This window comes from Dromiciops gliroides, chromosome 5, assembly GCF_019393635.1.
Source record: "Dromiciops gliroides isolate mDroGli1 chromosome 5, mDroGli1.pri, whole genome shotgun sequence".
Classification (NCBI taxonomy): domain Eukaryota; kingdom Metazoa; phylum Chordata; class Mammalia; order Microbiotheria; family Microbiotheriidae; genus Dromiciops; species Dromiciops gliroides.
Genome location: NC_057865.1, coordinates 39,333,906 through 39,361,327, shown reverse-complemented (window position 1 = coordinate 39,361,327; position 27,422 = coordinate 39,333,906). Strand labels below are relative to the sequence as shown.

General features: G+C 41.7%; 1 protein-coding gene across 5 annotated transcripts in view; it reads right to left on the bottom strand.

The window, feature by feature from the left end:
• The window catches only part of NEK11 (NIMA related kinase 11), a 277,182-nt gene that overhangs the window by 57,434 nt on the left and 192,326 nt on the right, over window positions 1-27,422 (bottom strand). For all 5 annotated transcript variants that reach the window (XM_043968528.1, XM_043968529.1, XM_043968526.1 and 2 more), the window contains one exon: window positions 18,603-18,663. In XM_043968528.1, coding sequence (XP_043824463.1) covers window positions 18,603-18,663 — 61 coding nt within the window. The remainder of the gene's footprint in view (window positions 1-18,602; window positions 18,664-27,422) is intronic.

Genomic DNA, 27,422 nt, shown 5'->3' with positions numbered 1-27,422 from the left:
CCTGATTTGGTTAGCAGTGATGCTTGATGTTAGATGTACCTTCTGCCTATTCCTTAGGTCCCTTTCCTGGCCATTTTAGGAGCTTTCCTGAAAGCAGTGACTAGACTGAAATATTTACCACCCTCTCAAAGAAATGGCTTTGACCTTTATTTGCATAAACCCTGTGTGATTTCCAGCTGTCTCTGGAAGGGGAAAAACAGGACCCCCCTTCCCTTCCTGCCACCCCCAACCTCTTCCTGGAAGCCAAGTACAAGAGAGTGAGGGCCATACACGTTAGGAGAGAACAGGAGATGGGAAATAAGGGTTTTGTCATGGTTTTCAGGATGCTTGGGAAAATGAAAAGGGAATGGCAGCTACTGTGACACAGCAGTGACCCACCCTTTGTCAACCTCCTTATTAGAACAGGGCAACAGCTCAGGACACAACTGTATAGTGAGAGATGGTGAGAGCAAGAGTAAAGGGAAGAGGGGTGTGTGTGTGTGTGTGTGTGTGTGTGTGTGTGTGTGTGTGTGTGTGTGTGTGTGTCTCCCTCATATGTTTAGGATGACTTTTGAATTGACGCTTTACCAAGAGATAAAAATGGTTCCTTGACACAAAGGTAATGTGCAAACAGGGGAGGAAGAATTCAGTTCAGGGAAATGTAAACCGACTCATGCTGACCTTTTCAAACTCGACTTTGGAGATCAATTCCCTCCTTTCCACAGTCAATATGAGCTCTTGGTGTGGTTTCTGCAGCATGAAGGGAATCGTTTGTAAGGCATGGGTTATGTCAGTAGGTTACAGAAGGGTAAGCTCCAAATAGCTCATGCCATTAAGTACAAGTCTCGCTGAGAAGTATGAATTGAAATGAATTTTACCATAAAAAGCAATCTCCATTAGAGAACTCTTCTGATAATCGGCAGTGTGGTATAGTGGATAGAGTGCAAGACCTGGTGTCAGGCAGGACCAGGTTCAGCTCCTACCCTTAGACACTTAGCTGTGTGACACAGGGCAAGTCACTTGACTACACTGTGCCTCAGTTTCTTTATGTGTAAAGTTAAAGGGGCTAGACTTTATGGCATCTAAGGTGTCCTTTAGCTCTGAAGCTATGATCTTGAGACCCTGTAGTGGCATGTAGAGGAAAACAAGCCCCAGCCAGCCCTACAAAACTGGAAATGCTTCGAGTATAGCTTTGGGGAGAGGCCATATTCCTGGCATTTGTGGAACCTGCCTCTCTAAGCTCGTGAGGATTTGTTAATGGCTTGAGCCACGGCAATCCTAGCTGCCAAGGGGGCAGGAGGTTTAGGGGGTGGGCAGGGGATACCCACACTGACGATATCCTGGATCCCTGAACTACTGATGTTCCCCAAAGCAGAGTTAAGAACAGGGTGTCAGAGAAAAAGAGGTTCTCTGTTTGGTCTTTTATTATAACAACCACCAGAGACCGAAGCTTGTAAGAACTGTAGGCGCTGGTGGTAAAAGCAAAGGGGATAAGGAGGGGCTTAGGAGGATTTACTAGGCCTTTTGCAGGAAGAAAATAGAATTAAGAATGAAGGTAGCAGCCTGGTCCTGGGAATTCATTGCAGCCTAAAGAAACTCAGTTTTATCTTTCTCATTTCATTCACCGCACTCCTGCCCAATCCTTCATTTCTATTCCTTATAACCCACGGACACTCTCACCTCTCTGCCATCCTCCCTTCTCCTCTTCTCCATCCTTTTCTTAATCTTCATCTATGACTCTTAGCCTTCTCTGCGTCTCCTCCTTTGGCTTCCTTTTCATATTTGACTTCCATTTCCTCTTCTGATGGAGGAAAGAAGTTCAGAGTCCCTGAAGTCCTCCATACCCCACAGGAATGGTCTTCCCTCCCTTTCCTGGAGGACCCCCAGGGATGGGACGCTTTCTCATCTTGAGACGTTTCGTAGACACCCCCTTCTCGGCTCCGACACTGCCCCGACCCTGGCAAGGGCTCTGGATTACTGCAATAGCTGCTGGGGCCTGCCTGCCTCTAGGCTCTCCCCAGCCCAGCCTCCATTCATCTGCCAAGCTGACCTTCCTAAAGCTCAAGCCTGACCGGGTCACTATCCTTCCCCTATTCAAAAACTCCAGTGGCTCCGCTTAGCTCCAGGATCAAACGCAAAATCCTCTGTTTGGCTTTAAAGCCCTGCATGCTCTGCTCCTTTCCTTCCTTCCCAGTCTCTTCACACCCTGTACCTGTGCACGTCCTCGTTGACCCAGTGACACCGGCCTTCTGCTGCCCCTCCCCCTACACGTGCTGTCTCCAGACTCCAGGCATTTTTTTTTTTTTTTAGTGAGGCAATTGGGGTTAAGTGACATACCCAGGGTCACACAGCTAGTAAGTGTTAAGTGTCTGAGGCCAGATTTGAACTCAGGTACGCCTGACTCCAGGGCCAGTGCTCTATCCAGGCACTCTTACTGGCTGTCTCCTATGCCTTGAACTTTCTCCTTCTTCCTCTCTGATTCCTGACTTCCTTGGCTTCCCTCAAGTCTCACCCCAAGTCCTACTTTCCCCAAATCTCATTAATATAAGTGCCTTTTCTCTAAGATGATCTCCAACTTATCATATACATACGTCACTTTTTAGTCATGTCTGACTCTTCACGACCCCATTTGGGGTTTTCTTGGCAGAGATACTGGAGGGGTTTGCCATTTCCTTTTCCAGCTCATTTTACAGATGAGGAAACTGAGGCAAAGAAGGTTAAGTGACTTCCCCAGGGTCATACAGCTGGGCTGGATTTGAAATCAGGTTTTCCTGACTCCAGGCCCAGAACTCTACCCACTGAGCCATCGAGCTGCCAAGTATAGAATAAATGTCTCCTTAAGTGACCTCATGAAGACAAGTGTTCCTGACTCCAGGACTGGTGCTGTATCCACTGTGGCAGCTAGCTGGCCCATGTTTCCATCTGAGTGTTAATATTTCTATTGGGCCTTGATAGTCCCTTTTTCCTAAGGAGTTTACAATCTACCCAGGGAAAGAGGTATGTACATCGGAAGATGATAACATATGGAACAAGGCTAGGCACCCAACAAATGGGTTTTTTTGTTTATTTTGTTTTGGTTCTGTGTGGGGCAATGAGGGTTAAGTGACTTTCCCAAGGTCACACAACTAGTAAGTGTCAAGTGTCTGAGGTCAGATTTGAACTCAGGTCCTCCTGAATCCAGAGGCGGTGCTCTATCCACTGCACTACCTAGCTACCCCCCAACGAATGTTTAAATGCAAGTGCTCCAAAGGTTGATTCAAAAATTTCCATCAAGGATAGTCAAGTCAACAAGCTTTTATTGAGCCAGACCCTGTATAAAATGCTAGGGATAGATACAAAGAGAGACAAAAACAGTCCCTGCCCTCAAGAAACTCATAATTTAATGGGGGAGACAAAAGGAAAACAGGATAAATTGGAAGTAATCTTGGAGAAAAGGTGCTGAGATTAAGGAGGACCGGGAACAATTCCCTATAGAAGGCAGATATTAGCTGAGGCTTGAAGGAAAACTTGGAGACAGAGATGAGAAGGGAGAGAGTTCCAGGTACAGAGGACAGCCAGGGAAAATGCTTGAAGCTGAGAGTAGGAGTGTGTGAGTGACATCACAGAGGCCAGAGTCACTGGACCATGGTGCACGTGGAAAGGAGCAAAGCATAAGAAGATTGGGAAGGTGGGAGGAAGCTAGCACCAAAACAGAGGATTTGATACTTCACGACAAGAGACTCAGTCACTAATTCTCCTTCCCCAGCTGGAATATGGGACTGATAATGATTACAGTACTTGACACCAACCTCATGGGGATGTTGTGAAGATTAGATTAAAAAAATAATAATATGAGAAAAGGGCTTTAAGCTCTTTAGAGACAGCTGTATTATGAATGCAAGGTATTCAGTGATTAAAGGTCACACTGTTAACAATTATTATTGTTTGTTTTCATTCTCTCCCAAGCAGAGTTCTCCCTCAAGTAGTAACAGTTTGATGAGGGCAGATATTTCATGTTGATATGCACACATACATACATGTATGTATAGACACACGTATGTGTGTATATGTTGATTATTAGCTGTCCTTTGTTCTCAAAGAGGACAAAAATGACATCATTTGCTGAGGTCAAGGCACAGTGTATCTGGCTGTGGCTGATCAGACCAATGCTAGCTTGGAAGACTCTACCACAGCTTAGGCACTAATAGTCCACATGAACATTTGGAGGGGAGATGTCTCTAAATCTCAGCATCTTACATCTCTTTTGAGATACTGCAATTCTGCTCTGCTCACAGAGCACAGCACTTCCTCTGTTGAGAGCACACCATGCTGGGCGATCCTGTGCCGGTGTCTCCCTTGGCTCACAATAGATTCCAAAGTTCTTCAGAGAGACCTTGAGAGTATCCTTGTCTCTCTTCTTCTGACCTCCACGTGAGTGCTTGCCTTGTGTAAGTTCTCCATAAAATAGTCTTTTAGGCAAACAAACATTTGGCAGTGGTCAGCCCACTGGAGTTACTTTCTCTGCAGTAGAGGCTGAATGTTTGGCAGTTCATCCTGAGGAAGGACCTCAGTGTCTGGCATCTTATCCTGCCAAGGGATCTTCAGAATCTTCCTAAGACAATTCAACGAATTGTCCTGTCATGGTGCTGGTAGATAGTCCAAGTTTCACAGGTTTACAACAATGAGGTCAGCACAAGAACTCTGTAGATCTTCAGTTTGGTGGGCAGTCTTCTACCTCTTCTCTCCAATGCTTTCCTTCAGGGTCTCCCAAACCCTGAGTTAGCTCCGGTAATGTGTGCATCAGCCTCATCATCTATGTATGCATTCCTGAAAAACATATGCCAAAGCAAGCGAACTTATCCACAGCATTCAATATTTCTCCATTGGCTGTAACTGATGGTTCCATGAGTAGATGGTGTAGTAATGGCTGGTAGAGAACCTGAGTTTTCTTGGTGTTAACCAAAATTAGCACAAGCAGCAGAGAATCAATCCATACTCTTGTTGCATCTCAGCCTCAGAGACTGCATTAAGTACATAGTCATCTGTGAACAAAAAAGTATACAACAACTCTCCCCCCCCACACACACACACACGTACATCTCTATTTCTTCCTGGGATACCATTTCACCTTCTACATGACTTTCAATTGCTTTGTTCTTCAATATTCTCTTAGCTTACACGCCCTACTCAGGTCTCATCTAACCCACTAGCTAGTCTTGTCCCAAAGGCCAGTCGTTTCAGTTATATTTTGTGATAGCAGTATTTTCTTTCCCCTCTGCTTCTAACACCTCACCACCTCTTGCTCTTCCCCCTCCTCATGACCTCAGGTCCCTCTATTTTTCTTCTTTCCTCTCACCCCAGTTTGGGGCCCTAACCAGTCTTGTGCCAGCCATTTCAATGGAGCCCTGTGGCTATATATAATCTATTTTCTCCACTTCTGCCATGACCTAACTCCTACAAGTCCTCGCAGTCCTTCCAGTCTGTCCATTCCCTTCCATGCTCTATCCAGTCTTTGCCCAATGGCCACCAACTTCAATAATTCTCTCTCCTCTCCTTGAATCTCTTGCCTCCTTGACTTTTTTTTTTTTGCGGGGCAATGGGGGTTAAATGACTTGCCCAGGGTCACACAGCTAGTAAGTGTCAAGTGTCTGAGGCCAGATTTGAACTCAGGTCCTCCTGAATCCAGGGCCAGTGCTTTATCCAATGCGCCACCTAGCCGCCCCCCTCCTCCTTGACTTTTTCTCATGCCTCCCCTACTTCATCCCAGCCATGGGTAGCCTCTGGCCCTGGCTGCCCTTTGTGGGGCCCCTTGTTCAGCTGCTCTTGATCACACTGTGATCATCTCCAGAACGGACTTACTTTGTTCTTCTCCCATGCCTGTTCTTCACCACAGACACAAATAATGATAATGAAAACAGCTTGCATTTATAGAGCACTTTAAGGTTAGCAAAGCACTCTACATATGTTACATGAGAGAACAGTTGGGCTGCTAGGAAAGTGGCATGAAGAATTTGTGATTTAGAAGAAAAGCTTCCCTCAGACCCATGACTTCCCATTTCCCATCTGCTTTCATTCTTCAGTGTACACCTTTGAGCTCATTACTCTTTTGACATTTGTTAATTAATAATTAATGGACGATTTATTGACTCGTGATGGCAGTGCAGAAACCACTGTCTGACAAAGAACATTCATTTACTTCATAAATGTGTACTGAGCACTTACAGAGAGGCAATGTGGTATGATGGTTAGAGAGCTGGCTCAGAGTGAGGACATAGATTCAAATCCCACCTCGGATACCATTTAGCTATGTGATCCTGGAGGCCAGTTCACCTAACCTTTCTATGTAAAACTAGAAACCCTAGAGAAGGTACTTTTCTGCATTGGCACAGGGGGGACTTCCTCACTGAGAATTCCCCATGAAATCACAGGTCTGGTTCAAAAAATTCAGTGTGACTTGCTAAGTGCTGGGGAAAGACAAAGATAAGTGAGACAATCCCTGCTCTAAAGTTGATGCCAGAAAAGTAATTTATAAGCACTTGGATTTCCAGTTTCCCCATCTGGAAAGAAGCACTTATAATAGTAATTAAACTTCCAGGAATATTATTGTATGAATTAGCTCAGGGTTCCAAAGCTTTTGAACTCAGAAATGGTAAGTGTTCTTATTATTGGCTATTTTAAATCACAAGCATAATGGCTTTTTAAGTTCTTCAGGCACCATTTAGTTTGGAATTACAGAAAAACAAATGTGCAGGTTTGTTAGTCTATGCTGCTACAGTGTAGTAAAAGAAAGTCACTATACACATAAGGGAGAAAAAAATGAAACTACAGAGCAATATTTTACCATATGCATCCAAAATGATTATAACCAAGAAATTATTATGTTACTATAACAAGTTTTCGGTTCTGTACCCAGACCACTGTGTACTTGTAATGCCTGCCTTGGACATATGTGTTTATAGATCAAGCCACTGGGCTGGCCATCCAAAATGCATGCCATGGTCTGGAGTATAAGCATTTTTAAGCCTTTGGATTCACTTCTATGGACTGTTAGATTGATGTCTTTTGAGTGGCTATGGATCTCACTGAGGAAACCCTGTAATATTCTGAGACTTGATATAATGAACCCATTGCCATCCAGAGATAAGACCACCTGATGTATTTCTCTCTCTGAGAATTCTCTCTTCTACTTGGACACCTTACAACATTTTCCATGACATTGGTGAACATCTTTGTTTTTTCTGTCTTATTCTTTGCTTGATATTAATAGCCCAAGACAAATTAATATTTGTCTCTGAAGTTGGACAATATCCTGGGCCCAAATTTGAAGAGGAAAATCAAGCCACATTGTATTTGGGAAACTACGATACCTTTTTTAAAAGTATTTTATTTTTCCAATTATATGTAAAAATAGTTTCCAACATTTTATTTATTTAAATAAATATTTTAATTAACTTTAAATTTAAAATGAAATAATATAAAATATAAATAATATTGTTCTACTTTAAGGAAATTACACATGTAAACATGTAAAAGAACACTTATCAAGTAATGCAGAGTGAATAAAATAGAACTAGGAGAATATACATAATAACTATAATAATATAAATAAGGCAATACTTAAGAGCAATACATCTTAAGTCAAAGGCAGTAGACACCAAGTTATTAAAATTAAATAAAATAGCAGATAGAGAGTTGACCTCAGAGTCAGGAAGAACAGAGTTCAAATTCTGACTGTGACACCTACTGGCTAGGTGATTCTGTACCAGTCAATTAACCCTTCAATGTGCCCAGCAACTCTTTCAGATGCAGAGTAGAATTGTATATCTGTGTTCAAAGAAGGAGTTTCTCACCAGGAATTCTCTCTATGCTAATAAGATCAGAGCTCTAATCAATGGGGGTATGGAGGGTTGAGTAAATAATCAACAAACTAACTGTGGAAAGTGACACAAACTATTAGTCATCAACATTTACTTTAGTAAGATTTTGAGTTTCAATTTTTTCTCCTTTCCTCCTTTCCCTCCCCACTCCTGAAGCCAGCAAGCAATCTGATATAGGTTATACATTACAGTCAAGTTAAACATATTTCCACGTTAGTCATGTTGTGAGAGAAGAATCAGAACAAAAGGAAAAAAAACCCAAGAAATAAGAAACCAAACAACAATAACAACAAAGGTGGAAATAATATGTTTCAATCTTCATTCAAACTCCATAGTTCTTTTTCTGGATGTGGAGAGTATCTTGAGTCTTTTGGCATTATCTTGCATCACTGTATTGCTGAGAACTAAGTCCATCACAGCTGATTATTGCACAATGTTGTTGTTACTGTGTACAATGTTCTCTTGGTTCTGCTCATTTCACTCAGCAACAATTCATGTGAGTCTTTCCAGGTTTTTCTGAAATCTGCCTGCTCATCATTGAAACTGCAATACTTTCAACAAGTCCAAATCGATCTCTGATGCAAACCCCCTCTTTCTAAGCCAAATATTCTCCCAGTGGGATTATGTGGCTATGAATCATAAAAGAACAATGTCTGAAGAATCAAAATGCCCTTAAGGGCAATGGATGATGGGAACAAGTAATTTGTAGCAATGCAAATATTTTTCCAACAGTGACCTGTGTACATAAAGCTACATGAGAAATATTACCCAGGAAATGTATAGATTGCAAGAGGAGGTGAGTTGGTCATAGAATGAAAGGGAGGGATGATAGATTGAGTCCAATACTGTGCCCAGTCCCCATAAAATGTAAAAAAGACCTAAGCAAAGGTTACCAGCACATTGGGTAGATCCCACATGGAGAATTTATGAAAGAATATGGACAAAGATTACAAAGGATGATGAGGTCTGGACCCACAGTACCAGAAGGATCTACCATGATGATACCTAAATCTATTTAAGTTTTCAAGCCTCAAAAAAGTCATACCCATTGCAGGCATGCATAGTTTTATTGCACTTAGAAGATATTGTATTTTTTACAAATTGAAGGTCTGTGGCAACCCTGCATTGAGCAAGTCTACTGGTGCCATTTTTCCAATAGCCTGTGCTCACATTGTGTCTCTGTGGCATATTTTGGTAATTCTAGCAATATTTCAAGTTTTTTAATTGTTATATCTCTTATGGTGATCTATGATGTTACTATTATGATTGTTTTGGGGTGCCACAAACTGTACCCATATAAAATGATGAACTTAACCGATATTGATGGAACAGACTGAAGCATGCTATTTTTCACTCATTTTCTTTCTTTTAATTAAGTTTTTTTGGACAAAATGACAACTATGGAAATGTTTTACATAGTCATACATGTATAACCCATATCTGATTTCTTGCTGCCTCAGGGAAGGGGAAGGGGAGGGAAGGAAAGAGGGATAAAAATTGGAACCCCAAACTACAAATAAAAATGTTTATTACCAAAAAAAGGTGAACTTAATAAATGGTGTGTGTGTGCTGATTCCTTCTACCAGTCATTCCCTAGCTATCTCCCTCTCCTTGTGTCTCCCTATTCCCTAAGACACAACAAAATTTAAATTAGACAGTTAATAACCCTACAATGGCCTACGAGTCTTCAAATAAAGGGAAGAGTCAAGCAACGTGGTGAACTTTGTTGACTTATTTTAAGAAATTGCTACAGCCACCCCACTTCAGGAACTACCACCCTGAGCAATGAGCAGCCATGAGCATTGAGGCAAGACCCTCCACCAGCCAAAAGATTAGGACTCCCTGAAGGCTCAGGTCATGGTGAGCATTATTTAACAATAAAGTATTTTTTAAATTAAGGTATGTACATTTTTAGATAGAATATTATTGCACACTTAGACTATACATAGTATAAACATAACTTTTATATTTATTGGGAAACCAAAAAATGCATGTGACTTGCTTTATTGGAATATTTGCTCACTTGCAGCAATGCGGAATCGAACCCACAACATCTCTGAGGGATGCCTGTAATGATCAACCAACCAATTTCTCTACCTTCTCTAATTAAAAAAGAAAAGGGAAGAAAAACCAACTGGGGAAGAGGGTCATTAAAACATCAAAAATGGTTAAGAACCCCTGCTTTCAGACCAGAGTACGGGGTTCGAATCCAATCTGTGTCGTTTACTACCTGTGTGACCTTAGGTGAGACACTGGGCCTCAGTGTTCTCATCTGTAAAGTGAGAAGGTTGGACCTCATAACCTCTGAGGCTCCTTCCAGGACTAGATTTATGATTTCAATATTCACTCAACATTCCATTTAATATACAGACAACATGTTTCTTTAATAAGGAAAAAAGTATTCTACAAGACTTTATTCTTAAGACAGCCCCAAATAGCCTGATAATTCTACAACTTTCTGCTTTATGTGGGTTGGATAAGCCCAGCTACTAATTCCCTTTTTTCTGGGCAAAAGGGACATCCAGAATGTTCCTTGTTCAGTGTAGGTTAAGAAGCAACGATAGGGGGTGGCTAGGTGGCACAGTGGATAAAGCACCGGCCCTATACCTGAGTTCAAATCCGGCCTCAGACACTTGACACTTACCAGCTGTGTGACCCTGGGCAAGTCACTTAACCCCCATTGCCGAAGAAGAAGAAGAAGAAGAAGAAGAAGAAGAAGAAGAAGAAGAAGAAGAAGAAGAAGAAGAAGCAGAAGCAGCAGAAGCAGCAGCAGCAGCAGCAATGATAAAGGGGATTGTAGGGAATTGTTTGCTTTTATTATGAACAAAATCTCTTAATTCTTCCCCTCCCCTTTAATTCTTTAAAGAACTTTCTAAATTAATCAAACTTCTATCTACATGTGAAAGGATGGAAGCCAGTGAGTATTAGACATTTACATCAAAATTATCTGATCAGGGGGCAGCTAGGTGGCACAGTGCATAGAACACCGGCCCTGGAGTCAGGAGTACCTGAGTTCAAATCCAGCCTCAGACACTTAACACTTACTAGCTGTGTGACCCTCGGCAAGTCACTTAACCCCAATTGCCTCACTAAAAAAATTTTTTTTTAATTATCTGATCAGTTTTCCAAATCTCAATTCAATCCTCCAGGATATTAAGCATCTGGGGATAGCACCTCATATTGAAACTGCTCCATCAATTAAGAGGAATTCTTCCTGGGGAGTGAAAGCACCAGGGCTTGCAGCTAAATGACTGTCAGTCACATCTTCACTTTAGGGAGCAGAGTCTGAAGAGCTTATGAGAGTAAAGTTCCTTTAATTTTTTAATGGGATTTGGTGCTTTGTGCAAATAATGATAAGATGTGTGTCTCTCACATCCTCCCTGGTCAGCATCAGCATGTTTGGACTGGATTGTTAGCAAAGCTTTGAGAAAGGATTTAGGGGTAACAATGATTAGGCATGTCAAGGTCCTAAGGAAGTCCTAACAGACAAAGAGGCTTCAGGGATATTGTAATTATTGCCTCAGTGGCATTCATTACATGCCCTCCATGTATTCTGCTGGCACTGTTCTAACAAGGGCTTATATCAGCAGATCGCTTGCTATTGGTTAATGCAAAGGAAGGTTAGCCTGGTTATGTTGTCTGGGCTCACAATCTACGGCACTAAATTTTTGAGGGCAAATTTTTGTTTCTATGAAATTCAACTGGGGCAGCTAGATGGCACAGTGGATAAAGCACCGGCCCTGGATTCAGGAGGACCTGAGTTCAAATCCGGCCTCAGACACTTGACATTTACTAGCTGTGTGACCTTGGGCAAGTCACTTAACCCTCATTGCCCCGCAAAAAAAGGGAAAAAGAAGATATTCAGTTGAAGTGAAGAAACAAGAGGACCTTGTATTTTATTAAAGGATTAGGAAAAGGCGAACACGTGGTCATCTGTTCTGGTGTTTCATTGGTCTGGGTTTGAATATTGGGTGCAGGGAGAGAAGGAAGGAAGGAATGAATGAATGAATGAATGAATGAATGAATGAATGAATGGAATAATGGCTGACATAAAGCATTGCTTCATCAACAGAACATATAGAGGGATAAAATATCCCATTTAGACATGCACAATGATGGTTGGAGAAAATGGGGGCTCAAAAGAGAGAGAGAGAGAAACGGAGAGGAGGGAGGGAAGGAAGGAGGAAAGAGAGAAAGGGATAGAGTTGAGATTTGAGGTGATTTCTGTGTGTATTGCAGAGTATACCTGCTGGAATATTTTTGAACCTAGAGTTAATTTTAAAAACAGTAAGACTTTGGGCACTGAGGATGAGGATGGGGTAGGCAATATCAAACAGCATCTGGCATCCTGCATATACTCAGAACCCTGTTGCACATATACTGTATCAAATGTGCTATTTTCATTTTCATTGATGCCCCCAAGTAAGAGTGGTTGTGGTTCTGTCATTCAGTTGTATCTGACTCTACATGACCCCATGGACTTTTGTCCATGGAGTTTCCTTGGCAAATTGATTGAAGTGGTTTGTCATTTCCTTCTCCAGTGTGCCCCCATTTTGCAGGTGAGAAACTAAGGCAAATAGAGGTTAAGTGATTTGCCCAGGGTCACACAGCTAGTACGAGTCTGAGGCTGGATTTGAAGTCAGGTCTTCCTGACTCCAAACCCAGTGCTCTATCCACTGCACCACCTAGCTGCCCTCCAAGGAAGGGTACCTGCCTTCAGTGAAAATGCTGAGGCATCTGTGCCTCTACGCAATTCCATCCAGGCCTTCTCTTTCAGAACTCTGAATTACCAAGTCTCTTTATGTCTGTCTCCTCACCCTCAAGGAGCTCTCTTTACCTGCTTAAAACAGCAGGTGTCTTAGAAAAATTCATATATAATTCAGAAACTGATCCGGCTCCCCAGTATTATTATTGCTGTGTGGAGGGAGCGGCATTAGGATACGGATAACAAGCCCTAGTGCCTCTTAGTGTAACACAGGGCCTTGCCAATTCCTCCTCACTTGTCCTACTGTAAACATTCTGTGTCTCTGTCTCCATCTGTCTCTCTTTCTCCTACTTCTGTCTCTGCTCCTTCCTCTCTACCTCCTTGATCCTCCTGCTTCCCTCATGTACAATCACAGACATACTCCTTGTGAATATGCCAACTTAGTCAATCTGACCAAACTTGGCCCCCCACCTCAGCTCACACTCCTCCCTTCATGGTGTATATACAGGAGCTGATTTCTCTTACCTCACCTCTAACACTAACATCCAGGATACATCTTGATATCTCTTCAATAAAGTCTGCAAATACCAGAAAGCTTCTGACAGTTTCAAGTATCCAGGGTCTTGAGTGCACAACTGTTTCCATATTTCTACTGGGCATTCCCAGATTATCCCAGTTGGCTCAATCATCATAGATAGCTAATAACATTAGCTAATTTATATACCCCTTGAAGGTTTACAAAGAAGTTTATAAACGTTATCTCTTTTGATCCTCACAACAACTCTGGAAGGTAGGTGCTATTATTATTCCCATATTACAGCTGAAGAAACAGAAGCAGACAGAGTTAAAGTGATTTGCCAAGGGTCACCCGGTGAACTCAGGTCTTCCTTACTCCCAGTCCAGAGCTCTACCCACTGGGCCACCTGGCTGCCTCTAGAGATACCTTTGGAACATCAGAGCTGGAAAGGGCTGAACAATCTCTTAGTTTAATGCCAGCATTGTAGAGATGATGGGGCTAAAGTTCAGAGGTTTACAGGGGCAAGGCTAATGTCACGCAGCTCGTTAGTGGAAGATCTGTGACTACAGCTGCGGCCCGTCTCCGGACTCCTCAGTCCACAACTATTTCCATCTGTAACAGATTTATACTTTAAATGTCAAGGAAACCTTCTACCTTGACATCTCTTGAAGCTGACCAGGTATTAACACATTAATCCCCTAAAACCTCCTATGATGCCAGAAAGGAAGAAACTGTCTTTGAATTGTTTTGAAAAGAGAGAAATTGGAGCCTGAGAGAAAGTGATTTAAACATGGAAAAGGAGAGTCACCATATAGATTTTGCCCTTGTACATGTCTTCTTCTCAAACTGACAGGGAAATCTCATGGAGATCTATTTTGTTCCTCTTCTGTGTATATTCATGTACATTCAGGCCATCTCCCCAGTTAAAATGGAAGCCCTTTTGAGGGCAGGGTCTATTACCCTTTTATCTTGCATCCTCCCGGAGCTTGACAAAAATGACTGTCACACAGAAGGTACTTCGCAAATGCTTGTTGATTGACTATCAAAATATGTACAAGTTTAACCAAGAATATGACATTTTCAAAAACCAGATGCCCATTTTTAATTCCCCATCTCTTATCCAAAGGTGTAGATTCACTCGCAGAGGTTTCTCTCCCTAATGCTAGCATTTGCTCTGTAATTGATTTAAGTTCAAATCTGCTCTTGGATCCTATTAACATTCTGGCATATAATAACAGCTATAATTATTAATAAACCACAACTATAATTGTGTAATTATCATATCACAGTGCTTCTCACAGTCAATGTAATTACAGTGAAGCACCGTGATAGCCTGGGCACACCTGAGCAATTTCAGAGACTCGGCTCCCACAAAAATGAAATTAGATCATCTTCATGGCATCCCTTGAGTGTTATGGAAGCTTTTGGGGGATCCGAGGATAAATGGGTAATGGATCCATGCTATCTTGTGACCATCTGAAGAAGCTTTGCCCAATTGTGGTTGTTCGTCATCTTCCAGTCATGACTGACTCTACATGACTCAGTTTGGGGTTTTCTTGGCTGAGATACTGGATTGGTTTGCCATTTCCTTCCTCAACTCATTTGACAGATGAGGAAACTGAGTCAAACAGGGTGAAGAGACTTGCCCAGGGTCACACAGCTACTAAGTGCCTGAGGGATTTGAACTCAGGAAGATGAGTCTTCCCAATTCCAAGCCCAGTATTCTATCTGCTGCACCAGCCAGCTGCCCATCCCCAAAGGTAGGCCTATTTCAAATACTCCCTCATGAATAAGCTTTAGAAGTCAAAGGGTGCTTCCTCTCATCAACTCAGTTTCTCCATTCCCAGCCAAAGGAATACTCCTTTGGAGTAGAAACCTGATTTTGACTCTAGGATGCCTTGTCTTCCTTGCCCGTACATAAGAAGGGAGCTGAGGAGGCCTTGTGTTGTCATGGACATCACAGGGGCTTTAGGAGACCTGAGTTGCAGTTGTATCCACCAACTAGCTCGGTGACCTTGGAAAAGTCACTTAAACCTTCTGATCCCACACTTTTTCATCTGTTAAATGAGGGGGTTGGACTAGATCAATGGTGTCAAGTTCAAATAGAAATGAATGTTGACTTAGAAAATCACAATTAACACTATCTATGTTGTATTTGTACTTATTTGGTTAAACATTTCTCAGATACACTTTAATCTGGTACTGGAGTTTGACACCTCTCAACTAGGTGGCCTCTAAGGTCCCTAAGGTTCTGGGGTCCAATCCAATCCAGCCCAATCTAACAAGTACTTATTAAGCTCCTCCCATGTGGCAGGTACCATGCTAAGTGCTGGGAAAACCAACATGAAATGAGAGTCCCAGCCTTCAAAGCACATATTCTGCTGGGGGTGAGAGGCTCTAACATTAAGAATAAACAAGACTATAGATGATTATGTGGAGAAGGAGAAAATACAACTTCCTATAGGAGGTAGCCTGTGGGCTAAGATGTTAAAAAAGCCAGGGATTCTCTAAGGTGGGAAGAAGGAGAAAGTATTTCAGGCATGTGGCAGGGAAAGGAAGAACAAGTCTGAGGAACAGGAGGCAGGCAGGCCATGTTGGCTAAAACTATTAATACCAAGATGCCATGAAAATGTTTTAAGAAGCCACAGTGCTTCAAATGTGTGTGATGGTGTTTGTGGGAGAGAATGGAAACAGAATTGGCTGCCATAGTATTCTTGCCTTTCTTCACCTACCCCTTGAGGTCTCCCTGACCATGGAGAATCCAGAATAGGCTGTCCCTCATAAACCCATGACTAAAGAACAATTAGGACAGATTAAGGGAAAACAAGCCAAGAGGCTAAACAGATACCTTCTGAGTTGTGGGGTCTCAGAGAGGGAGATACACGTTACAAATCCTTGAGAAAGCCAGAACCCAATAAAGCAGTGAAGAGATAATGGCCAAAGGGACAACAACGACTCAACAAGCAGTCTTCCTGTGACTGGCCATCACTCCCAAGCAAGCTGCATTTGTAGCGTGACCCAAAGTCCACGTTCACCTTTGACATTTCCCATGTGACACTACCCCCCTCTCCTACCACCATAGCAGCAGGACAACTGTTATCTGGCATTAGGGGGATATCCCAGAGAAGCTATTATTTGGAAAGAGAATTTAGAAACAAGACTTTATCCTTGAAGGCCCATGTTCCATTTATTGAGATTGACACCTAGAAAGAAATTTCAGTTTTGTTTTTCAGACCTAATATCTTTCAATAACTGACTGACCTTCATGGCTGTGGTCTTTTCAGCTTGGATGAAAGCAATCTGTTTCTTTATAATGTAAGAGTCAGGGAGATTGCACTTCTAAGGAAATCCTATACAATCTCTTATTATGTGGGCCCAGGCAGGCTCACACTGGATTATGATTGCCTACCAAATTTCAATACCTTCTCACCCTGGGGCAGTAGTAGGACATTGAATAACTTCAGGGTTTTTGGGGGGGGAGGCAGAGAAGGGGAGATGGGGTTGTTAAAATATATTAACAATAGATTATAATTTATAACAACACATTCCAACTAGGGAGGCCTGAGAGTGGCTTTCACAGGTCTCCTCAAAGTGATAAGGCTGACTTAAGAATAAAAGGGTCTTCTCTGAGCTGTGCAACTTTATTTGGACAAATCATTTAATCTCTGGTCTTTAATTTCCTCATCTGTTTAAAAAAAAAGGTGGGGGGTGAGTGAGAAATGGATGAATAATAACCTAATCACTAAGGTCCCTCCCCGTTCTGTCATGTGATTGTGTTAAGCACCTATAATGGGTGTATGAAGGAATGAAGGACGCAATGGAGAAAACAGCACTCACTAAATGAACAGAGGTTTGATTGGGGGGTACAATATGTACACAAAGATAATAGGATGGGGTGGGGGAGGCAGACCCCAGATTTCCTTGGTATAGGGCATTCCCTCTGAGAAGACTCCCTTAACTGGGCAGTCAAGTGATTTACCCATAGTCATTTAGACAGCATGTGTAAGCGACAGAACCCGCACCCAGACCTTCTTGGCTTGTCTTTCTATAGAGTACATCACACTGCCTCTCCTGCTGTCTCATAGCCACATCAATATAAAGTATTTTCAAGGAGAGAGTACTAATAACCAGGGGATTAGGAAAGACCTCACATAGAAGTTGTACTCTGAAAGAAGCAACGCTTCAGAGATGAAGGAGAAAATAGAGCACATGGGGGATTGCTTAGACAAAGGTGTGGAGGTAGTAGATGGAATTTCTTTTTTTAAAAAAACCTGTTTTTATTGATGTTTTTTATTTTTTCATATTTTCATAATGTCCTCTCCTGACTCCCCCCATGCCTCTCCCTGATCCAGAGAGCCCTTCCATGTGACAAATATTTTTAAAGACAAAAAAGAAAAGGGGGGGACAGACAAACCTGATCAATATATTGAAAAAGTCTGAAAATATGTGCAATGTAGTACATGTGGACTTCTGCAGAGGGGCAGGGTATCTTCCCATCTATCTACTTTTGAGCTAGGCTTGTTTTTTGTAATTTTGCAACATTCACTGTTGATTTCTTTGGTGGTTATTCTTTCCATTTACATTGTTGTAATCATTGATTATATTGTTTTGTTGGCTCTGCTTGCTTCACTCTGAATAATTTCATGTAGGTCTTTCCACATTTCCCTGGATTCATCACACACCTCTTTTCTTTTAGTACAGTAATATTCTGTTTACATTCATGTACCACAATTTGTTTAACCATTTTCTGATACATAAGTATCTATTTTATTTCCAATTCTTTGCTATTATAAAAAATAATAACTATCATATTTTGGAGTTATATGGGGACTTTCTTCTTATCAATGGCCTCTTTAGGTTATAGGACTAGCATGTGGGTATTTTAGTCATTTCACTTGCATAATTCCGAATTGCTTTCCAAAATGGTCGTACCAATTCATAGCTTCACCAACAATACATCAGTGTGCCTATCTCATCCAACATTGATTATTCCCATCTTTTGTCATCTTTGCTGAATGTGAGGTGAAACTTCAGGATTATTTTGATGGAACATTCTTTCATATGCCTGTTAATAGCTTGTAAGTCTTCTGAGGACTGTGGATTTTTTAAAATATTCTTTGACCATTTATTTATTAAGGAATGACTTTTGGTTTTACGCATCCCTATAGATACGGATGTAGACATAGATGTGAATATGGACCTTTATGTTACATGCTCATATGTCTTATGTACACAAACTCTTATCAGAGAAATGGAATACAAAGATTTTTTTCTCATTTGACTGCTTCCCACTAAGCACATTAATTTTGTTTGTGTAGAAGCTTTTCAGTTTAGTGTAATCCAAGCTATCTATTTTATCTTCTGTAATTGCTCCTATCCCTTGTTTGGTTATGAATACATCGGAGATGGAATTTCAAACACGAAAGAATAGCTAGGAGTGTCTAACATTATACAATAACATAATACAGTACACAAGCTTCCAACAGAATGAAGAGATCTCTATCAAATACTATAAACAAAATCTGAAAATTTGATGTTAACTCACCCAGGGAGCTGCACGCCAGAACATTTTCCAGACACCTGACCAGCGCCTCAATGTCACTGTCCTGGGAGCACAAGAGAAAAGAGGAGTTGCTTTAAGTACCAAAAGATGCATTCAACCTGTGACCTCCCCACACAACAGAGTCAAAGGGAAAACCATGACCTTCTTGACCAGAGATTTTCCACCAGTGCTCCTTTAGCAACATGAAGTTTGCCATGACATTCAATATAAAAATTATATTTGTTATTGACCTTGAGGTCCCATAAACCCATAGCAACTGCATGCAGGATGCTCCTGGGAATCATGCTTGAAATCAGAGACTACTCTGGGTCCTGAGTTGATATTAGCTTTCTACCAATAAGGCCTGGAATAGTGAAAGTATTTCCTAGCATCTGGGGAGATGAAACCTCCTAATTATGGCATCTTTTCAGGTCTTGTGGCTGTCACAGTAGGAAATTAATATTTGATGATTCACCTGTTTCATTTCAAAGGCAATAGCATATTTCATCATGGCAATTGCTGGTGGGGTTTATTTTGCATGTACTTGAGCTTAATGTGCTCTTCTGAAGCACAATATAAATATGACTGGTCTCTTCTTTTAATGGCTGATGTGATTTGGAAAGCCATTATTCATACATGATGGAAAGTGAAATATTATCTCACCTCGTGCCCAATATGTCGAGGAAGGGAGAGATTGAGACAAATGAAGATAACAGAGAAGCCCAGAGGGACTTAGAGAACAGCATTCACAGAGGACCCACTGTGGCCACAGTGCACTGGGAGATGCTGTGGGGCAAGGTTTCCCAATTACTTCCACTCATGTTTAGGCTTCTAAATTTTCCATGGCCCATTGTTTTCCATGGGGATACAGATTTTTGAAAAGTATATGTATGTGTATGCAAGAAAGAAAGAGCCAAGGAAGAAGAGAGAGAAAAGGGTAGGAAGAATGACTTGGCTTGACAGTTTGGTATCATGATAGAGTGCTGGACTGGAGTTCATGAAGACTGGGGTTCAAAGCTTTTACTTGTAGTGTGACTCTGGGCAAGCCACTTAATAATTTTCTGTGGAATAGGAATTATTAACAGTTTTAGTCCCTGGTAGTCCCTGCCTTACCAGAGTTGTTGTAAAGCTCGATTGAAATATCATGTTAGAGCATTTGGCAAACTTTCAAGTTCTAAATGTCACTTGTCATGATTGGTATTCTTTACATTCTATATGTCAGTCATTATTGTTATTCTGTGAGTTCTATTTGTCAGTTATTATTACTATTGTTGTTGGTGGTATTCTCTAATTCTATGTCAGTTACTATTGTTCCTGTTCTGTAAATTCTGTCAGTTAATATTATGTGAGTTGTTGTTACGATTGTAAGTATTCTCTAAGTCCTGTATGTCAGTAAATATTATCATTGTTACTATGTGAGTGCTACACATTAGTTGTTGTTATTATGAAGGTGACTCTGGACATGACATAATATCTAGTTAGAGCAGTGTTGTTAATACTTGCAAGGATGGAGCCACAGACATGAAGGGAGAAAGTAAAGCAAAGACAGACCCAAGGACAAAGCCTCCTTCAGCTAGCTGCCTGGGTCACTTTGCATTGCCACCTCTTCTTGAGGAATGATAGGAAGGGGATTTGCCCTTTCTTCTGGGAATCACATCCTCCCTCCCCTTTCTCTTCATTGGCTCATCTTGCTCTCAAGTTCACTATACAGAGTCTATAACTTACACACTTTCTTTTTCTTAATGTGAGAGACTCCTGGAATACAAACTAAACCCAGAAGGGGGAAGAAAGGTGGAGTTTACAACCTTCCACCATTACTGTATTTTAAAACTATGTCAAGCATAGGTCCTTGTTTTTGCTGCCCTCAAAGTCTCTTGTCTCAATCTTTAGTATCACTGCTCTTTACTTCTAGTGACTTGCCAGAGGCTAACCCCAGTACTTGGAATGCCCTCCCTCCCCACCTCAGGATATTAGAATCCTTAGGTTCCTTCAAGAATCAACTTGAGTGCCTGTTCCTACTGAAAGCCTTCCCTGACCCCCTACATTTGCAGTAAATGTAGCTACCTATTAACTGTTTAAATATCCCTTGAAGTAAAGGACTCATTTTGTCTTTCTATCTCTAGAACCATGGACAGCGCCTCACACTTACTGAACTAGTTTCCTGATTTCCACCTTTTAATGACAGACTCAACTATTTCTCTTCCATCTTCCCTGGAACCTTGAGAAGCGAGATCTTGCTCAAGTGTACTCCAAAAAACATCTCTTCTTAGAATCATCTGAAGCAACCACTCAATTCCACTCACCAGAATTCCAGTGCTTATTTTCCTGTAACCTGAGCCCCCCAATCTCAACCAGCACAGGTTGGGACTTCCTCAGTTAGCATACTCCTTTCTGAACTCAAAGGGCACCCACAATTCCCTTTATCTATACCTGTAATTATACTTTGCACTATCCTGCCCACCCCGTCCTAGCCAGGAAGTATATCCACCTGCACGGGAGGCCTGGAGAGCTCCAAAATGTGCATTAGGGATCCTCATGCACTCCCATCACCACACATAGCTCTTCTCTGGGAGACACATTACCAGACTCATTTCAGCAAGGGTAAAATATAGAGAGAACAATAGCATACCTGCTATTAAATTGCAATTCCAGATTTGACATGCTCCCAAATCTACCATGATATTTTGGTGGTACTTTTTCTATGATGTTGCTATACACAAAATCTACCATCTAACTTTCTCAAACTCAGATTTCCCCTTCGACTTCACTTTAAGAAGTCGCTCTACTATCTACCCACCTTAACCTTCATAACTGACTAGGGGAAGGAGGACAGGAGGCAGAGTGGAGTTTGCATCGTAACTTGGTGGAAACACACAGTCTTGGGAGTTAGGAGACCTGGGTTCAAATCCTGCCTCTGACACTTACTAGCTGTATCTCCTTGACCAGGTTGCTTAACCTCCCTCAGCCTGAATTTTCTCATCTGTCAAATGAGGAAGTCACACTAGATGGCCTCTGAGGCTCCTTCCATCTCTAAATCTATGAATGCAATGAACAAATAAGGACTTTCCAGGTACAGATTTACCGCCTACGATTTTAGGAGAGGTAGGTGACACAATGGATATAGCTCTGGGACTGGGGACTCATTTTCCTAAATTCAAATCTGGCCTCAGACACTCACTAGTTGTGTGACTCTGGGCAAGTCACTTCCCCCTGTTTCCTGACCTATAAAATGAGCTGGAGAAGGAAATGGCAAACCCCTCCAATATCTTTGCCAAGAAAACTCCAAATGGGGTCACAAAGTACTGGACATAACTGGAAAACAGTTGAACAACAGCAAAAATTTTAGAGCTGAATTAGGTTCCTTTTGAAAATTCCTTTACATTTTCAGACATGGCTAAAGTGGTAAATTGTTTTGCCAGACTATGCAGATATTTAATGAGAGATTTGTTTGGTGGGGGGTGTGTATATGATTTTTAAAAAATTTGCTCAATGTGGCAGAGGGATCAAGGGAGACACAGATAACAAAAATGCTTATTACTTGAAAAACTGCTTTAAAATACAGTATCAACTTATAAACAGAGAAGAAAATCCAATCCAATCTAATCCAACAAACATTAATGACTAAAACTAATAAACTAAACACTAATGACTTCCTGGGAATTAGGTCTGCTAGCAAAGGACATCTTAAAATATTTGTACTTAGTTCTTGGCATATTGAGTGAGGAAGGCCAGGATCCACCTACAGGGGCTTTGGGATGAGAAAAATATTTTTGGAATCACTTGTGAGTATCATGTATAGAGAGGAAGCCCTAAGTCAAATACTGGGTTAATTTGGCTATTAAAATGCATGCTTTTCTGTCATTCTATTTAATTGTTCACCTATGCGGAAAGTGCAAAAAGATGCCTAATGTCTATCCATGATGGGGGTTAAGTAGGGGAATGAAAACATTCCATGTTCATATTGTGATCACTGAGTGGACTGACCTATTCTGATGGGAGTGGGGGTGTGGGATGTGAGACTCTCACTCTTATTTCATGGAGCTCCAAGAAGCCCTGTTGAATTGCATCCCCCAATCAGCCTTGTACCATACGGGTCAAGGAGAAAAAGGAGGCATGCTGCTAATTACTGCCTCCTTTTTTAATTCCTTCAAAAACTTCTGGGACAGATTAGGATGAAAGTAGCTGAATTTTTGTTTTCATTCTCATCTGCAGGGCATTAACCAACAGCCCTGAAGCATTTCAGTTCAGTTCAACAACAAATACAGTTGAATTATTTCTATATGCAATGCGTGATGCTAAGGCCCAGAGGATACAGGGATGAAAAATATGAGACACAATCTCAGAATTTATAATCTAATAGGGGAGAAAAGACAGGCACACAAATGATTATGATTCAGGGCTAGCAACAGAGAAGTCCAGGCAAGGTGCTATGAAGAACTGGAAATAGGAAATGATTACTTCCAGCTCAGCCTGGTGGATGGAGGGAGGATTAAGTAAAAGCTTACCTCAAAGGGAAGTCAAACCTCAAAGGAAGGGAGAGGCTTTCACAATGAGAGAGAGTGGCAAGAAGTGTCCTTTCCAGGTATGGAAAATAGCACAACACAAAGATGAGAAACAGCAGATCAAGAAGAGAGGATCGAACCAAGATGGCAAAGAGAAGCCAGGAAGTTGCCCGAGCTCTCCCAAGTTTCCCTGAGAAACAACATTAAACCAAGAAGAGAGGATGGTCTAGTTTAGCTGGAAAATGAAGTACAAGAAGAGCAGTTGTATATAGGAGATACAGCTAGAACGGTAGGTTGGAGTAGAGACTATGGAGGATCTTGCATGAATTATTCATTTGGGAAGGGAAAACTACTGAAGGTTTTAGAATATAAGACTGACACCATCAGAGGGGATGATCAGGGAGATCACTCAGGGAGTAGTGTGAAGGAAGGAATGGAGGGTGAACAGGCAGATTACAGACCAGTTGACCTATTATGGTTATTACTGTAAACAAGAAGACATATAGACCTGAACCAGGATGGGTACATAAGAATGGAATGAGAAGAGATATTTGACAGCTGTTAGGCAAAAGGAATAAGTAAATCTGATCAAGATCCTAGTAATTCACAGAATCTTAATTAGTTCTGTAACAATGAATGAGGTGCAGGCTATTTGGGCCTTGGGCCTTAGCCACTAAGACTTTTCCCACAAAGACCTGAAAAAGTGACACCCAGGGGCAGCTAGGTGGCGCAGTGGCTAAACCATCGGCCCTGGATTCAGGAGGACCTGAGTTCAAATCTGGCCTCAGACACTTGACACTTACTAGTTGTGTGACCCTGGGCAAGTCACTTAACCCTCATTGCCCCGCAAAAAAAAAAAAGAAAGAAAGAAAGAAAGTGACACCCTTCTCCAATTTGCTGAATAACAGAGTTTAAAGTACTTGAAGTCTATTCTACATCACTATCATGACGTGTCCCAAAAATTAGATCAAAAATCAATTTTTCCAGAATCATTCTAGGCTAAGGTCATATTAAAAGTACAGAAACACAGCTCAGAACAGTTATCTAATCCAATTCTCACATTTTACAGAGGAGGAAACTGAGGCCCAGAGGGATTAAACTGTCTTGCCCAAAGTCACATAGCTTTTAGAATAGGGAGAGGAATAATGGGGATGATCTGTCTTCCCTAATAAATTATTTATTTATTTTTGATATTTAAAATACTTCATTATTTTCCATTGTGTAATTTAAGATTCTAAATGTGGATTCTAATCTGTTCCCCCAGTTTTGGGGGAAACTGACTAAAATCACTGATAAAACAAGTTTAGGTTTTTAAGGGTTTATTGAAAAATAGAAAGATAAAGATTGAAAACAGAATTCCAACAGCCTGGCATTCCTATCTTTCCTCAAATTTCCTGTGAAGTCCTCTGCCGCCACCACCACCATCAAGTCAGGAACCCAAAAGAGAGAGAGCTCTCCGCGCAGGCCCTCTTTCCTCCTTCCTGTCTCCTCCCAGAAAATAGGAGGCTCCTCAAGTTGATTGGCTGGTAGCCTTGATAGACAGCACCCATAAGCAAACTTGTACCCTAGCCCACATATGTGACATTGGGCAGGGAGAGTCATACTCATAGTAATTAGAAAATATCTATATAGTACTTAAGGTTGGCAGATGAGGCCATTTGATCCCCACAAAAACCCTGGGGGAAGGTGCTATTTTAATTTCCATTTTTTAAAAGTTAAATGACTTGCCCAGGATCATACAGCTAGTAAGTGTCAAGTGTCTGAGGCTGGATTTGAACTCAGGTCCTCCTGAATCTAGGGCTGGTGCTCTATCCACTGTGCCACCTAGCTGCACCTTAATGTCCATTTTACAGATGAGATAACTAATACTTGTCCACACCCATACCTAGTAAGTGTCTGAGCAGGATTTGAATTCAAATCTTCCTGCCTCCAAGGCCAACTTGCTATTATCGCCTGTACCACCTAGCTGCCTAACAAAGCTGCTAGCTGGGGGAAGTGCTAAGAGAGATAACCCAACCATTTTTTTCAGGCCCTAACCCCACCCCACTGGGCCAGTCTGACAAAGCAGACACTAAGGCGCATCCTGGGAAAGAAGGCCTGGGTCCAACCCTAAGATTATGGCCAGTTAAGAGACATAAGAGAACCAACTGCCCCAGTATGCCTCTTCCTGTCCCTGGGCTTTGGTCTATAGTAAATGCCTTCTATTTCCACCTGCAGTAGGGATCTTTGGTCCCTATTTAAAAATCTCTATTCAGTTAATAATAGGAACTCTGTGTAGCATTTTACAGTTTGCACAGGCTTTCCAGATGTCATCTTATTTCAACCCCTAAATAAATGCTAAATCTAAATCACTTTTTTTTTTGCGGGGCAATGAGGGTTAAGTGACTTGCCTAAGGTCACACAGCTGGTAAGTGTCAAGTGTCTCAGGCTGGATTTGAACTCAGGTCCTCCTGAACCCAGGGCCGGTGCTTTATCCACTATGCCACCTAGCTGCCCTAAATCACTTTTTAAAAATCAGAATTGCTATTCCATTGTGGGTGTACTTGTAAATCATCCTCCACCTTTTAATTTTTTTTTTGCTTAATGAGAAATAAAGTTTTATTATATAATAGTGCTTCCTCTCCACCAAAAAATCCTTGTGACTGACATAAGTATTCTTTGTGATCCACTATAAACCGCTAAGGGCAACAACATTAAGCCATCATCACCTCCCAACCAACGGGGAAGAATTACCGTTTATCAAATTACTGGAGTAGTACCTAACATGAGGGAAGAGAACAAAGAAATGTCCTGTAGGGATGGGGCTGACTTATGGCCAGTAAGAGTGTGGGGGAAAGACAAGCTGTGCGTAGCAAAAAGGCATTCTGAGCTTGGGGGGAGAGCAGGAGACCTTCTCATCCACTGGACCACGCTGACTGACTCTCAGTTACTTATTTGGTCATGGTGGGGAGATGGTTTACTTTTCTCCCTCATGACTTCGCCCTCTCTCAGGAGCGTGAATCAGCCTGAGCCTCTATTCAGTTAATAATAGGAACTCTGCGTGGCATTTTTACAGTTTGCACAGGTTTTCCAGACATCATCTCATTTTCAACCCCTATCACCCAAGCATCCCTCCAAGCGCCTACCTATTCTAGCTCTCCTTTCACAGATAATGCATTCAAAGGCATTAGGAGGATGGATGGATAATTATTGTTGTGACAAGGCAGTCGTCCAATTACTAGCCGACACTGCAGTAAAAGACACAAATGACCTTTCAGGATTTAATACAAAAAGTGTTCCTGTTTCTCGGTCTATGGAGATTACAGACTCCACCTGTCTATTTTTGCAGCATTATTTCAAAACACACCATCACCTCCCGTTCCCTCTAACCTAGTTTGCAATGATTCAACTAGAGCGAACGGCAAGGTGTGTGGAGGCAGAATACAGAACAGAAGTCATGGGTTTTGTAGCTGGTAAGTGCACGTAATAAATGTCGGACTTTGGACTAGGTACTTCACCTAGCCTTTTATTCTTCCTTGCGTGTCAATTAAAAGAGGATCTTGGGAACTTATGTAGCCTTAATTATCACCAGTTTTCCCGCACAGACCCTGCAAGTTGTTTTTTGTTTGTTTGGTTTTGGTGGGACAAGATAGAGTCTCCCAAATAGGTCTGGGACCATCAGGTCAGAATCCAAGATTTGATGGGAATTTTCTACCCTGAGTCAGACAACTGTTGGCACCATGGTGAGTCAGAACCTCAAAAAGGGTAATGTATGAACCTAATCCTAACCTGGGGCATTCAGCTGGCTTGTGTTAGCTCCCTGTGTAGCTGTGGTGACCCATAGTGAAGTCATTCATATGTCACAGAGAGACTTTTAGCCCTGCCTCTTCATAAATGGTAGCTAAGAAAAGCAATCAGAATGACTCACTCCAAGATTAAGTCTATTTGTCAACTACCCTCTATCTGGTACTGATTCAAGGTCTGTGATCTCAGACTTGGGGTTAAATTTTTTTAATTCCTTGTAACTCCCATTAAACCTCGATTATGAGCTGTGTCCCCAAAACTGTTTTAGGGAGAATGTAATAAGTTAGCTTTATTGCCTCACTACAACAGGATACAAAAGGATTCTAAGGCCACTAAGGTGTTAGTGGTAACAAACTGGTCAGGATTCCTGCTGAGTTTAAGAGAGAGAGAGAACGAGAGAGAGAGAGAGAGAGAGAGAGAGAGAGAGAGAACAAGCATGACAGACAAATAAAGAGACAGGCAGACAGAGATTTGGGAAAATGGACCTTGGGAACCCTTCATCATAGCAATAACAAATACTACAGTCCTGAATGGACAC